We start from the raw sequence: 15,993 nt of genomic DNA, 5'->3' as shown, positions 1-15,993 counted from the left end.
AACACTATTTGTTTATGCCTGTGATTTCCATCTCTTTTTTAAAGTCTTGAAAACATTTGTTTTAATTTCATAAACTAGAATATAATCACTGTTTTCATAAGTATTCATACTAACATTTTGTTTATTGATTGATTTATATTTATTTTCTGAAACAAATAGATGCAAAAATAAGTGAAAGCCTTTTGAAATTTAGAACATCTGGAAATTATCAAATTTTATTACTTGTCATATACACAATGTCTAAACACTTTCTAGAGTTATTTGAGCTTAAATATAGTTCTGCAACACTAAAAGCTTCATTTGGTATTTAGTAGCTTCTTCAAAATGACCCAGGTGAGTTTATCTTAAGGTTATTCTAATTTTTACAAGTTTATCAGTGTTTATAAACCTATTATTAGATTTCTTTTGTGAAGTAAAGGGCAAACTAGCACCTTCTGTTGGTCTCATTTGTCATAGAATAGCTAAAATGTCAAAGTAAGTTAGAAACAATTATGGTGTAACCCCTTGGGGAAAGTACATCTCCTATCTGCAAAATAATATTACAGGCAATTGCTTTCTTACAGAAATTTGTGGTAATATTGGTTTTCATTATAATAACATCAAGAAAAGTGATGACTAATAATGAGTATGTTCTCAATAATTTGAAAAGAACACTTAGAAAATCTTTTATTTCTATGAAACTTTTGTTAATATATTATATATATATATATATATATATATATATATATATATATCTCGATGTGTTGGAATATAATCACTGAAAGTTAAACTCACAGGTTTAAAATCCAATTAATATAAAATTTAATCCACATGTTATGCATTGAATTGAATACTATTCTAAATTATCAAAATTACAGTAAGTTTCATAGCAGATGACAAAGAGATAATATGTGAACTGAAATTATGAAAGTGTGAACTGAAATGTGGAAAGCTCAGCAAAATATGAGTATTGCAAAGTATAGTCATTTTTGTTACTTTATTTTTATAATATATTTTCAATAAATCTAGTCAATGCTTAGCATTTGGAATACGTATTACGATAGTCATGTTTGTCAATTTTGTTTCCTTCAGACAGCTTGCTAACATACTGACTAGAAGATACAATCTTCTTTCCTGCTGATTGCATGGGAGAAATTTTTGACCTTAGAACGTGGAGATGAGGTTGCTATGGAAACTGGTAATTCTGCTGCCACTTATAAACTCTTGTGCAGGTAAAGTGTTCTATTATTATGAGTTTAGATTGATAAATATATTAGTGCAGTATATGTTCCATGAGATGAAACAACTTTGAAAATGCACAAACCGTAAGTTTTTTCAATGGTCAAGTGATAAATTTGTGAGAGTAACCTTTACTTTAAATAGAAAAATTCTCAAAACGTGTAAAATAACTCTTTTGACACATTATTATTAAATTCATGAATTTTCAAATATGATATTTGGTAAAGTGTGATTAAGTGATTTATCATTTATAAATGCATTTATAATTTCAGTTACGGTGAAGTCTTCTTGTCTCTAAAATGGAAATGTCTATTTCCTCTCAGTTTAGAATTTATTAGAGAAAAAGGTATGCGAAGGTAAAGTGTAGACAAAAGTGATGTAAAATGCTCTTGAGAAACTAAAAAGAAATCTTGGAACTTTTTTTTTTCTTCAGTAATCAAAGGGGGACAAAAATGTTCTTCCACTTCATTTAAGGATAGTCATATTTGTTTATTGTTTATTAATTAATTTCCCTTGTAACAAACCTCTTTAAATTCAAATGTTTTAAAACACCTGAAATATACAATTGCCATATGTTGGCATAATGGTTGTGTGGAATGTGGTTTAGGATAAGATTCACTGGCATATGATTTGGGTTTTGCCCAATGCTCTGTATCTTTATGAGCTAGACCCATCTGAGACATAACTATTCCACATAACGTTCAGCTGAGATAGCTATGCTGGTTTGCTTCTCATCCTCATGGTCTTTCATTTGATTAAGAAACAGAGCTTTTCACATGGTGGCTTCCACGGATTTCAAACTAAAAATCCTAAGAACCCAGTCTAAGGACACCAGGGCATAGAGTTCAGATAGAATCAATTCTGTGGCATTCTTCCCTTAACTATAGATCACCCTAGACTTAGGCTAATTATCTTCATCTCTTGCTTGGTAAAGAGCCTTAAGGTTGCACTACAAGGGATCTAGAATAACGAAGACAGTAATAGTGGCTAGTAATAGTTACAGTTTGTTCAGTACAGTTAGCCTTTACTTATCTTTTGAGACATCCATTTTTATTTAATTTGTGTGAGTGAATTGTCTTCCTGGTGCCTGACAAAGCTAAGAGAAGATAGCATATACTTTGGAACTGCAGAACAGCTGTAAGCCACCACTTGGATGTGGGGGACTGAGCTCAGGTTCTCGACATTGGTAACAGCCTCTAAACTGCTAAACCATCTCTCCAGCCCACCCCTGCAGGAGGGAGTTCCAGTCTTACTTGCCAAGCTGAACTACCCACATTGTGCCTTAGCTCAGCTCTGACTAGATCCCCTGAATGTCAGAGAAGCCCTTTGGCCACCTTAACCTTCTGCTTGTGTACAACTACTATGTATGTCTCACAGATTTGTAACAGTTCAATATAATGTGGGGAAAACACAAGAATGGATATAGCAAATTTCTCATTCAAAAATGCCATAATTCCAAAAATATCTTACTTGCAATCATAAGATATAAAAAGCCATGAAGATGCTAAAAACATGTGGAAAGAAATTGAAAGAATAAGAAACCTTACAAAATATTCCCATCGTTAGTAAATCCAACATCTCAGAGCACCACAGTCATAATTTATGCAAAGCGATTGCATTGTTTTGGTTTATGTCACATCTTCTCTTAAAGAAAGATGTGAGTTAAATAGTAATGTATTCTTTCATGTAATAGATCAAAAAGGAGACAGAAAAGTCATTAAGGTGCCCCCAAATTACCCATGTTTAAAGAACTCTATGCCTACTTTAAGTTTCAGCTCTCTGTAAAAATTCTACATTAACATTTCCCCTTTAAATGTGTCTATTGAATTAGCATAGGCTCTTTAAAAGACCTTTTGTGCTAAATTAAAATAAACCATTGTTCTCAAAAACATATCAAATATGATAAATGCTCTGTCTCTTCTATTAACTTCTATTTATACAATTTAGATGTGATTCAACATGTCCTTTTGTCTTATCCTAAGGGAGAAATAATCATATGTCCTTGGTGTACAGTTTCATCAGTAAAGAACAGATTGAATCTATTCCTTTTAAGCCATAGCCATTTAAATATGGTAATCTCAGCTAAACGTTGCCCCAGAGGTAAAGATGAAGATATTGTTTTACAAGAGAGCATTGATTTAACTCTGTTTTGTTTGGGACTTCGTGGAGTTCACTTCATGTGGGAACTGCATTAGATTAGAGAACTAGCTGATGATGGAGTTCTGTTTCTTTATTATATGCTCTCTTTCGTTCTTCCTTGCCATAATAATTCCAAAACTAAGATAAGTCTTTCACAGCTTCCCATGTTTACCTTTCTACTTTCACTGTTATAATCCATTAAAAATGTGTATATTTTAATTGCCTTATTTTCCAGTTTAAAAGACAAGTTGTTTGTTGTTGGTTACTCTGGTATTTTCTTTACTTTAATGAACTTCACAACTTCTCACATCTGGAATAGGAGTGCTAGATCTTGGGTCTCTGTAACGACTCCTAATCTGTTTAACTAGACAGCATTGATCTGAGGATATTTCCCAGAGTGTGATCACTTGAAAATATATTTGTTTTGATATAATTCTTTATTCATTATTAGGAAAACAAGAGGACCATTTAATTAAGGAAATTTTTGACAAAAGATTTAAGCTACTTAATTAAAAATTGTGAGATGGTTAAAAATGCCCCCCAAATATCTTGGCTCATTTTTAAAAAATTGTATTATATAAAATGCAAAAATGTGCTTTGCAAATGGAATTAAACTGAGGATCTTGAGAAGGGCATAAATATCCTTGGTTCCTATTCAAAGTCTCCTCCTCCCCATCTTCCTCTCTCTTTTCCCTCCTTCCACCTTCCACTTCCCATCCCTTGCCTTCTTCCTCTTCCCACTTCTCCAGTTTTGTCTCCGTTCCTCTTTCTGTCAAGGTCTTTTCCTTTTCTTCCTCTTTATTACAGTTTTTATTATATTAACACTGAACAGTATGACTGTGTCAACTCCATAAGAGTTTATAGCAGAAATGCATGAACGACTTAGAACTAGATTCTATTGTTGTTAGAACAGCACATGTATAAGAAGCCTAAACTGTGTGAGCATAATTAAGTGCTATATCTTCTATAGTGAGAAAAATCTCAAAATGTATTAAATAATTTATTTCATGAAAGTCACGAGTTTAGAATCTCATACAATTTACACCTTAATTTTCTTCTAAGGACTGTGAGGTAAAGGTAGCTTTCTTTCCAATGTCGTCCTACTGGGAGATGGTAATTGAACCAAAAAGAAATTGGGCCTAGTGACAGTCACTCAGCTCACAGGGAGTATGACCTGGAAGAAGGCAATGTTGTTGTTTATACCTCAACAACTTCTAGAACCTCCTACTTCCCCACCCACACAAAACCACAACCTTTCTCTCTCTCTCTTTTTAGAATGCAAGCAGACATCTAAAACAATAATAACAACAATAATAAATAAGAACAAACAAACCAGAATAGGGCAAAACAAACAAGCAGAAGAAAAACAGCCAAAGAAAAACACAATAAATGCACATAGAAGCAGATACATACACATTTGCATGAACAGAAATTTCATGGAAACACAAAATTAGAAACCAAAATATATACATAAAGCTCCTGTAATGGAGAGAGGAACAGGGGCAGGAAAAAAATGCCAGTGAGTTTGTCATGTATTGCTGTGCATGATACTTATCCTTAAGAATAGTTTGGATACCCAGTGAGACTCAGTAGAATAAATCTATTTTCTTTCATTTGGGAGGGGTTTTCAATTGGTGATAGCTCCTTGGTTAGAGATGGAGGCTTGAGGCTTGTGTGCACTTCCCCTCACAGTGCTGGGAGTCCATTAGGTGCAGAATCTTCCAGGCCTTGTGTGAGCTCTCTCAGTCCCTGTGTGAGATGGATCTTCTCTAATTCAAAGGCCTTGTTTTTTTTTTTTTTTTTTTTTTTGTGTGTGTGTGTGTGTGTGTGTGTGTGCCCTCTATCCCTTATGACTCTTCAGTCTTCCAACCTCTTTTTTTTTTCCACAAGGGAAGGATTTAATGGAGGCATTCCATTTACTATTAACCATTTACTATTCAAAGGTCTCTAACTCTCTGCACATTTTCTAGCTGTTGGTCTCTATAATTCTTCCTATTCATTGCATAAATGTAACATGACAATTAAAAGCCCAGAGACAGAAACTGGGGTTCAACCTGAAGGTCAGAAAAGCAAAACAGCCAGTCACTGACTCTTACCTTTACCTCAGTCCAAAACCTGGTTCCAGCCTGCAGATATCTCTGAATGAGATTATGTATGTGAGCTGTTTTCTCCTGTTTTATATTCCTCTCTAGTGCTGGGATTATAGGAATGTACCACTACCACCTGGTTTCTGTGGCAAACTAGTGTGGCTACTGGAATTAAAGGTGGGTATCAACATTACCTCATCTGTATTCCGATCAGTGTGGCTATTTTATTCTCTGAACATTGGGCAAGCTTTATTTTATAAAATACAAATGAAATATCACTGCACAGGAAGAAGCATCTCTGATGATGACTGAGCAATACATTGATAGAAAAGTATAGTAGAATGGTATTAGGAGTTCTTTTATTGCGTAAGAGTAGTATTGTTTGTTCCTTTAGGTCCCTGGCCAATATAGTCTCCCTAGCCTATGTAGTGTTAGGTATAGGTTCCATCTCACGGAGTGGCCCTAGATCAAGCTAGGCATTGGTTGGTTATTCCCAAAACATTGTGCCACTATTGCATTAGCGCATCTCACAGGCATGCTACCAGTGTAGAGTGAAGAGTTTATTGCTGGGTATGTGTTTACTTTCTGCTTTGATAACTGCAATGTACTTTCCAGGACATTGGTCAGCTGGGCTCTATGTAAACACCAGCTTAAATTCTCCATAGAACCCCACATTCTTCTGTTTTCACGATTTTATTTTCTAGTCATGAAATGACAGACTTTTCTCTGTCCTGGGCTCTCACTGTTTATCATCTCACAATAAAATAGGTCCATTTGATCATAAAATCAAGTCTTTGTACATGCAAGCGAAAAATAAATGCCTCCTAGTTACTTTCCTATACATTTAAGTGTTTATGAAAGCAACAGAAAGCTGAATAACATGTTATGTTTCAGTGTAATTTACAACAGTTTTCACAATTACAGATAAATCATAAAATTTGGTATTTAAAATATTAAATGTTGTTATAAAATATTAAATGTTAGTAATGACATAAATTTAATGGTCATAAGATAAAAGTGGCAATTACTTGAACAACCATATACCACTGTTGTTAAGTTATCCAGGACAGTGTATAAGAAGATTTTTGGGTTTTATTGTTGATGTTTTTGTTGTTTTTTGTTTTTTGAGTGGGAAGGGTTTTTCTGTGTAGCCTTGGCTGTCCTGGAACTCGCTGTATAGATCTGGCTGGCCTCAAACTCACAAACCACCGCGTCCTGGCAAGGATAGCAAGTTTTAAATTCAGAGTTCGAGGGAAGTGCCGTAGTTCTTGGTGATATCATCAATGAGGATCGACGACCAAACCTGAGTCTCAAATAAAAAAAAAAAATAAGGACAAGCTCAAGGGAACATAGGTAGCTGGCATTGGGAATTCACAGCTCCTGTGATGGCTAGTTTTAAGTCAGTATACACAAGCAAGAGTCATAGTTCCTAGAGAAGAAAGCATCAGTTAAAATGTCACCTCCATAACAAAGGCCTGTAGGTAAGTATATAGTGCAATTTTAAATTAGTGACTGATGTGGGAGGGCCCAGCTCCTTGTGTGGATGTCACCATTCCTTAGTTGATGGTGCTGTCAACTATATGCAAATGCAGGCTGAGCTAGCTGTGCTTTGGGTTACAAACCAGTAAACAGCACTCCTTGCTTGGGTCTTTGCATCAGACTCTGCAACCAGATTCCTGCCTTGTTTGAATTCCTAGCCTGACTGCCTGTATGATGAACTGTGATATAGAAGAAAAGTAAAGCATTTCCACCCCAAGAATTTCTACACGATGCTTTGTGTATTAGATTTATTATTTTAACAAAATTATATTGTTTGCATTGTAACCTTTAAAAAAATTCTCTTGGCTCATAATCAAAAATCATTTGAAGTGAGAACCCACCAAAGTCTATTTAATAATTTATTAAAGGGTGCAATGAAAAACCAAACTCACAAATGCAGAACCAAGTAAATGCTGATGATGATCCAGCTGCCTTCAGAGTGAAGAGGCCTAAGGCAAGCTGTTTCTTTGCAGCTTGCTCCCCCTCCACAGTCCAAGAGAGAGAGAGAGTGCACTAGGCCTCCTCCTCAGTTTTATCAGGTCAGCTGTTCAGAAGAAACCACACCCAGAGGGCAAGCAACCCCAAATGTCATTGGCTAAAAGGATCGAGCTCCGACTATAATTGTTCATTTGTATTTGTTTGTTTTGTTCTGTGTTGAGTGTTTTTGTGTGAAACTTATAAGCATAACCTGAGGACCCTAAGATTTCAGTTGGTAAAGTTGCTTTCCTTTAAAGAGTGAAGGTGTGCATTTGACTCCCTAAATTATTTTTTAAAGTTTTGTGATGCTCTGTAATCTGAATGTGGATTAATTGGAGAAAGCCACATCCACTCCCTTGAAAACGTTGGGCAGTGGCTGAGGAATCACCTTTGAGATTGACCTCTATCCTCCATGTCTCCATGTCCAGACATACTCACATGCTCTCTCTCTCTCTCTCTCTCTCTCTCTCTCTCTCTCTCTCTCTCTCTCTCTCTCTCTCTCTCCCTGAGCACCTATCTGGTCAGATCTAAGGAAATATTAGGTTTTGAGTCTGACACTGCTTTGCAGAAACAAACCTAGTAATTCAGCGAGACTTAGTGACTGGTATAGTATTGTTAGTATTGTAAGGTTTGTATCATGTCCTCAAGGCTAATTGTGATGCTTTTCCAAACCATGCCAATTTCTTTTGAGAAACTGAAATTTAAAATTGCAAGATTTGTTTCCTGCTATTGTTTACATACAAATATATTTCTTTTCAAATTTTCTGTCAAAGCATTGATTTTTAATTAAGATATTTTAGGACTGATACCAATAAATAAAACATGTAATGCCGTTGGCAATTTTTATAAAAGAATTCCGTAGAAAAATACAAGTCTTAAATACTCACAGTTACCAACCTCTGGAAAGTTCATTGGGAAGTATTTATGATATCTTGACTTTGCTCTGTTTCAAATGAGCCTTTTATTGACTGGAGAGCCAGAGTAAATAAGCTACCTGAAGTGTAAAGCCACAAGAATGGAAATGTTCACTGCGCTCAAGAATTCTTCACAGAAGACTATGTATCACACAGCAAATCCATGGAAATTGGCAGGTGTAATAAACCTGTTTTACTCAAGGATCCCAGAAGCACATAATGGATATCCCTTTGGGTTCATGTGTGATGAATATTGAGTATATCACAACCCACACTCTGCCTATGGTCTGCTCAGATTTATTGTTAGCATAATAGCACCTTTAGGAACAAAACATGAAGCAATACTTCTATGCAAAGTGACATCTTTGCAATTTCTGATAGAGATGGCCCAAAGTTGAATGCTGAAAACACTGTTTTTATGCAATGGCCATGACAAAAGTGGTTGTTAGATCATCAAACCTTATTCCCAAGTAATTGATTCCTAAACCCTGAATGAAATTGTTTCCTGAGTCTAATGATGATGTAGGAAAGGCATTTCTGTTTTGTCAGCATTGAAAGGGAATGGCTTATGTATAGGCTGACATGACGTAGGGGATGTGATCCCTTAGCAGAAGGGTATGTTATATGGAGCTTTTCAAGCACGACATGTTTGAAAGAGTGTGTCAAGTACTTTCCCCTCTTCTCTGTTTCTCCTCCTCTCCTCCTCCTCTTCTTCTTTTTCTATCCCTATTTCCTTTTTTTTTTCTCTCCCTAACTCTTATAGGCAAGACATATTGTATCCCATGCTGGACTCAGACTCACTGTGTATCTAAGAACGACCTTGAACACATGATCCTCCTGCCTCTTCCTAACTAGTGCTGAGACTGCAGGAGGATGAGCATTATTAACACAACTCTTTTTGTTCTCATTGCTTTCTAGTATTAAAATTGACAACAGGACATTGTGCATTCTGTACAATTAATACCATAGTATAATATTTTTATTTTAATGGTATTTATATATAATTATGCTACCATTTAAACATCACATTGTTGTTACTCAAAATAGCAAGTTTTTCTTCCCATGATTAAAACTTTCTATATACATAAAATAAAAAATTAGTTTGCTCAAAAGATCATTAAACAATTTTTATTTTGTATACTTTGTTCATCTGAACACATTCTTGTTCATTCTTTTTATATACAGTAAAGTAAGCCCAAACTACTGTAAAAGTAGCTCCCACACAATTTGCCCCTTTCTGTTTAAATAAAAAGAAGGTTTTAACTTTAACATAGTAAAATTACATATTAAAAAACAGGTATAAAGCAAGAATTGCAGTTAAAATATTTATATCTAATTTATCTTTTATCATAACTAAGGAATACTATAACTATAACTATAACTATAAATTCTTCAACTCCATCAAAGATTCCAGAAGGATACAATATTACCTAAATAAACTGGAAGTGCATTGTAAGCAACTTCCAAAACTCTAGAATTGACAGAGACACCTCACTGCCTGTACAGTCACCCAAAGTTCGTTTGTACCATTGGGGCATCTATCTTCAGCTTACAGGCCCATAGTATCCAGTAGACTTTTCATTATAGCAGGAAATTTCAAAGACAGGTCGGCCTATATTGGTAGTTTGCCAGTCACTTTCTTCTATATCCTGCAGAATGTCTAGTGGACTCTTTCACAAAGCAAGAACCCTGAAGGATTGTCTCACCTTTAGGCAGGTTCAGAAGTCATTTTTCTGCATGTCCTACATGTCCAGTGAAGCAGTCCAGAAAAAAGCAGTTTCTTGTCCAAATTGCTAATCAACTCCATAAAGAACCTCTTCAATGACCATCATTCTCTTGAAGTAGCTTGGTGCTACTAGAAACAGTTGTGTCTCACTGTCGTGAAAAGTCCTAAATTTTTAAAACATTTAAATGTCATATACTGAAGGTCTCTAAAATATTTGAAGTATACCTAGCTAACTGAAATATATCTCTATATATCTAGAAAACCTAACTAAAATGACTACAATCTTGACTATTATAGATGACTATTTATTAGCCTATATTTCTTAATTTTACATTACATTTTTAAATCAACTACACAATCACAATACCTTAAGAAAGAGCAAAAATATACATATACATATAACAAAGTTGACCTTGAATTTGTATCAATAGAGCAAGATCCATACCAATGTAAAATATCCATCTATATAGCATAGCATACCCCCTTTAAAATGTAAACAATCATGTATAGGTAATATTTGGGAATATGAGTGTAGTTGTATCCAAACTGTTTCCTGCTGTTTGGGGGTGCTCTTATACAGGTCTTTCATGGTGTCCTGTGCGATAGGCTCATCTTAGTCAAAAAATGGGCAAAGTTATTTCTTTGTGGGTATTCACAGCGACCTTCAGGGGAACACAGTCTATCAAATCATATTGGTCTAGAAGCAATCAATAGGTTCTCATCTGTAAAAACAAAAGAAGAATCTCTTGTCCAAAGCAACATATTCTTAAACTTAAATTTTGAATCAAGATACTTTTAACATATATGTTGGTTTAGCTTAGCAGTCCCCATAATGAAATGTCTCTCTGCAGTCAAAAGATTCAGAGATAACACAATAATATACGTAATCCAGACTGTGAATTTTTCATTTTACATGGCTTATTTTTCTTTACTCCTTTAATCCAAGTCTATCTGTACTCTGCCTCTTTAAAGACTCCTTTTTAAGTATTAACTTTAGTTTATATCTCTCTATACTCTTTTGCTTTTCTCTCCCAGCATACATACATTTATTCAACAATGTGACTCATTTATTGGTCTTTTTAATCTGGATTTGTCTTTATTGCATATCTGTAATTTCTTACTGTCCAAGAGCAGTTTTTTAAATGCTAAGTGCTTCTAAAAATTTAAGCTGCACCATTATTAGGGGAAACACAGAATTTCCTCCTTGCCTGCCCAGTCTAAAACTTAAGCTGTGCTATTACTATGGCATTTACTGTACTTTCTGCTTGCAATGCACAGTCCAGTATGGTGGAGTAGCTTGTGCCTCTCAGCTGTGCACACTGCCCCAGTTCCAGGCACAAAGCTAGTTCTCATTTCCACCAAGCAAGTTGCAGCACAGTGCTAACAAATCCCATTCAAAAGCTACCTCCTGATAGACCCAGAGGTTGTGCTTGCATCCTGGCCTAGAAAGCCAGGCTTTTATCCTTCTATGGATGAATCAGGAAAATCTCTCTTAAAAGAGCCATGCCTCTGCTTGCTTCTAACAAGCAGAGCTCATCCAAGAAAATATGTCCAACATATACTTTTAAATAAATATGTAAATGATCGAACTATCAAAATTAAACACACAATACTACCTAGAAGTAATCTAATATTCTTAACCACCTTTGATAATTTTAGTGGATATCATCCTAAAACATGTTTTAATATAAATAATTTAATCATACTGTAATAGTTGACATTAGAATGTTTCTGTTTCTATTTTTTTAAACCATGAATTGGGGGCTAGAATTATAACTCAGCAGTTTAGGGCCTTTGCTGGTATTCTAGATGACCTGTAGAGGTAAGACTTAGGCTTGGTTTAAGAAGGGGTACATTTCAAATATAACCAATATTACAATAGTATATAAAGGGAGCAGATACAGATACCTTTAAATGTCATATCATAATTTAAGAATTTTGCAATCTTCAGGCTGTACTTTATCCTTTTTTAGGATTTGATAACAATGCTCATTTTCTGAGAATTTCATACCTGCATGTAATGCATTTTAAGCAAAACTACCCATTTCCCTCCATTTCAATTTCTTCCATACCCTCTCCATTATTCCTTTTTAATTTTATGTGTTCTTTTTTAAAATTCACTGATTCTACAGAGTGTGTGTATTTATAGAACTATCTACTGGAGCATCAGTAGCCTCTTAGGGGCTGTATGCTAAAGAAAGATGACTCCTTCTTTGCCAGTAGCCACTATTTGCTGAAAGATCCTTAGTTGGTGGTCAAATTTCATGAATCCCCTTTTCTCTACTTTTGTTGAGATTTTGGCCCTTTGATCTTGTGCAAGTCTTATACATGCAGGCACTTTTCTGTAAGTTCACATCTGCAGTGGAACTGTTTTGTCAGACAACTATCACTACAGATGACCACTGCCTATTCTGACAATCTTTCTGCCTTCTCCTTCTTGTGTGATGACTCTGACACTTGAAGATAAGGATGTGATATAGTTATGCTCTGTAGAGCTGAGTACTCCATGGTTTTACTGTCTCTGTACACTGGACAGTTGTTGGTCTCTGTATTAATCCCACTGTACTGTTAAAAGAAACTTATTTGATAAGGATTGGGAGAGTTATTAATCTATGTGCATAAAGATAATACCTTAGGAGGAAATTTAATACTTTATCTTTTATTCATTTACTAGAATGATAGTATTAGGAGCACCACTATAGACTATGAAATACCCAGTCACAAATTTAAGTACTTCAATACCACTTGTGTCACTATTACACCAGTGGAGATGACATATGTGGCCTGTATTTGCTGTAGTTGGTAGTGTTCTCTAGTTGAGTAAGACTATTATTTTTATCCCCAAGTAGTAGCATATTGCCTTCCAGAGCTATGAAATATAGTCTAGCCATTATGACTGATGCTTTCAGGTAAGCATTGTAATCTATGACTCAAGTAAGTGGTGTCTTCAGCACTGAAGATTTTAACATCAGTTCTTAGGTATAACCAAGAGCAATAACAATATCTTGTATTTCATCATAAGTTGTATTTATTTCTTTCTTTCTTGCCCCTGTGTAACCAGTTCAGTTTTAACCTTATTAACTCTCTTTGGGAATCCTGTAGTAGCATGCAGAAGATTCTTCATATTTCAAGGTTTCTTCTGTTCTCTTTCCATATTTTTGACAGTGTTTGTTATGCTGACCGATCTTCATAAAATACAACTGCTTTTGTCTTTACTCTATGTCAAGATAGCCTCATATCTTATTTCCTATGGAAGTCAAATGCTCTTATCAAGCATTAAAATGCAATCTCATTCAATAAATACTATATCTCCTCTATTTAATTCCATTCCATTTGTGTCACACTCTCTGTCTTGTTTCCTTAATTTATATCAGAGTGGACCCCCCTGAAAGTTCTTATCTTTTCCTTCTCCCTCTACTTATTTACTCCAAAGTCAACTATTCATAGTCAAAGTCAAATGTACATTTACTCTTGGGATTTTGCCTGCTCCCTAATCTCTGATTCTAAAATGATGAACTTTGTCATTTTCATGCTCTCCGATTAGAGTCTGGCAACATTTCTCAAATATATAATTAATCATTCTGAGGAACATGTAACATCTCAAGTTCAAGGTCAGAGTGGGTAGTTTGGTGAGATCTAGTTTTAAAATAAATAGTGAAATTACTTGCTGTATATCTCAGTGTTAGAGTGCTTGTCTAATGTGAATAATGCCATAGAATAATATTTACTACTATAAAACATACATAAATATATTAAATGAATGAATTAGTATGAATTGTGTTTTAGATAAAGTTGACAAGGAATCAGGAAACAGTCTTTGGCAATATTTGAACTCACCATATACTCTCTAAATTATGCTGATACACAGTCTCTGAGGCTATGCCTTAATGATATGGTGATAATTACTTATACTATACCAGGGCAACTGAGATTCTGTTAGATTTCCATAGACTACACGGCACTGACCCCCAACATCCATACTAATTCCACGTTTATTCAACTTCAGTTGAAAACTATGGAGATATTTTACTATAATACTGAATTTTCTAAAAGTGGAGTGTTGTTTTCAAGAATTTTGTAAGCTAGCTGCTCAAAATAACCAAAGCTTTAATATTTTAACATAGAAACAATGTTATTAAGATATAAAATGCAGGAATATACACAATTTGCTGTGTCTGAAGTAGTTTAGAATTTTTCACTACTTAAAGTCTTATGGCTATTTCTTTGACAGAAATGTTATATTGTAATAAATTATTGTACATTTTGTCCTAATTCCTCCTGGTATGTTGTTAGTTTGTAAGTTGTATAAGTTTACACACCTTGAACTGGTACATGCTAACATCATGACTTTAGTGCTTTTGATGAAAGACTTTTCAGTATATCAACATAAACTTTACAATGCTGAGAAATGTTTCAAGATCATCAGAAACGTCATTAATTTGCACTGGGAGAAAAAATCATGTTTTGGGATGCAATTCCTATTATCAACTCATGATGGAATTACAACTAGAGACTGGTTTTGAATTTCAATGACCTATAGGGTCTATGATTAAGAGTACTATATATTCATTGTTTTAATTACTTTCTATTCATTATCTAGTAAGTTTAATAGTAACTAAACATATTTATGTGCATAAGCACAAAGTACACACATTTTTTTGAGAGGGAGTATCTCTTTTAGTAGAACATTACAGACTGGGATATTTAAACACATTTTAATTTTAACCTCTTTTTTATTTTTTGACACTTTTTTCTCTGGACATATACATTGCTATCCAGGAAGACTACACATAAAGTCAGTTAAAGAATTGGAAGCCAGACCACGGGGACTTTAGGATTAAGTATATATTTAAAGCTGTCCACATGCACTTACATATTTGTTACATAAAGGGTGATTAATATACTGAATAAATCCAAGACAAATATTAGTAATAACAAAATCCCAAGGGCCCCCAAAACACATACACACATACATTACTTTTATCTAGCAGATGATATTCTCCATTTCTAAATTTAATAGATTTTTATACATTGTTTATTGTAAAAAATAAAGGTAAATTTAGGAAGAAGGATAACAGATTTTTGATTCTAAAAACCAAATCTCAATCCATGGGCATACAGAAGAGGCTACAAAAAGATAGATGAAACATTTCTTTCCTCTTGTGTAATTAAATAAACCAAACCTGCACTTCCTGAAGCTCGTATTTAACAACAGGTGTTTCTTGTTCACTTTGCCAGGAGCCCACAATAGAGCAGATTTTGTTCACAGAGAACACAAAACAACATTTCAGTAAAGAGCAAAACCCTCCTGAAACATTCTGACAAGCTCTGTAATTGGTTCTCCACACTGAGCCAGGAGACAATAGGGAATGTTTTGTATTTCGGAAAGGGCAGGGACTACTGTTTTTGTTTATGTCTTTCCCAAGTATTTAGACACATAGGAATTTCAGAAAGCATTTATAATCAAAGAACAGAAAGTTTTTACAGTCTCAGAAACACAGCTTGAAAATGAGGCTGCTCTTCTCTCATCAAATATCTCCCAATTGTTTTCTTTGAAATGCTCAACAATATAATCACTGGTTGAGTGAGTCACAAGTTGGCAAGGCTCACAAACCACTGGAGGTGTGGTAAACTGATACTACTCTATGGATGAGACCGAACTATATCCTCCTCTCTCCCTCTTCAAAGCTCATGGAGAAGCCTGGTAAATCAATGTATGAAAATATTCCGATACTAGCAAACTTTTAATGTATGGAGCAAATCTAGACGTGTTTCATTCACACTGACATGCTAAGCACTTACCCAACAAATTCTCAGTTCATACTAGCTAGTGATAATTTTCAGTTGAAAACTGAATATCAGGGGTAATTCTACTTTCAGAAATCAGAAGGAC

At 34.7% G+C, this 15,993-nt stretch overlaps 1 protein-coding gene across 2 annotated transcripts in view; it reads left to right on the top strand.

Annotated features, from left to right (window-relative positions):
- LOC125403249 (contactin-6) overlaps positions 1-15,993 on the top strand; it is a 379,648-nt gene that overhangs the window by 69,064 nt on the left and 294,591 nt on the right. For both annotated transcript variants that reach the window (XM_048438486.3, XM_085686802.2), the window contains exon 2: positions 1,072-1,211. In XM_048438486.3, the coding sequence (XP_048294443.3) occupies positions 1,157-1,211 (55 nt within the window). In that variant the 5' untranslated portion in view covers positions 1,072-1,156. The remainder of the gene's footprint in view (positions 1-1,071; positions 1,212-15,993) is intronic.

This window comes from Myodes glareolus, chromosome 3 (assembly GCF_982192425.1).
Source record: "Myodes glareolus chromosome 3, mMyoGla1.1, whole genome shotgun sequence".
NCBI lineage: Eukaryota > Metazoa > Chordata > Mammalia > Rodentia > Cricetidae > Myodes > Myodes glareolus.
The sequence above is the reverse complement of the archived record's forward strand: the minus strand, read 5'-3'. Positions and strand labels throughout refer to the sequence as shown.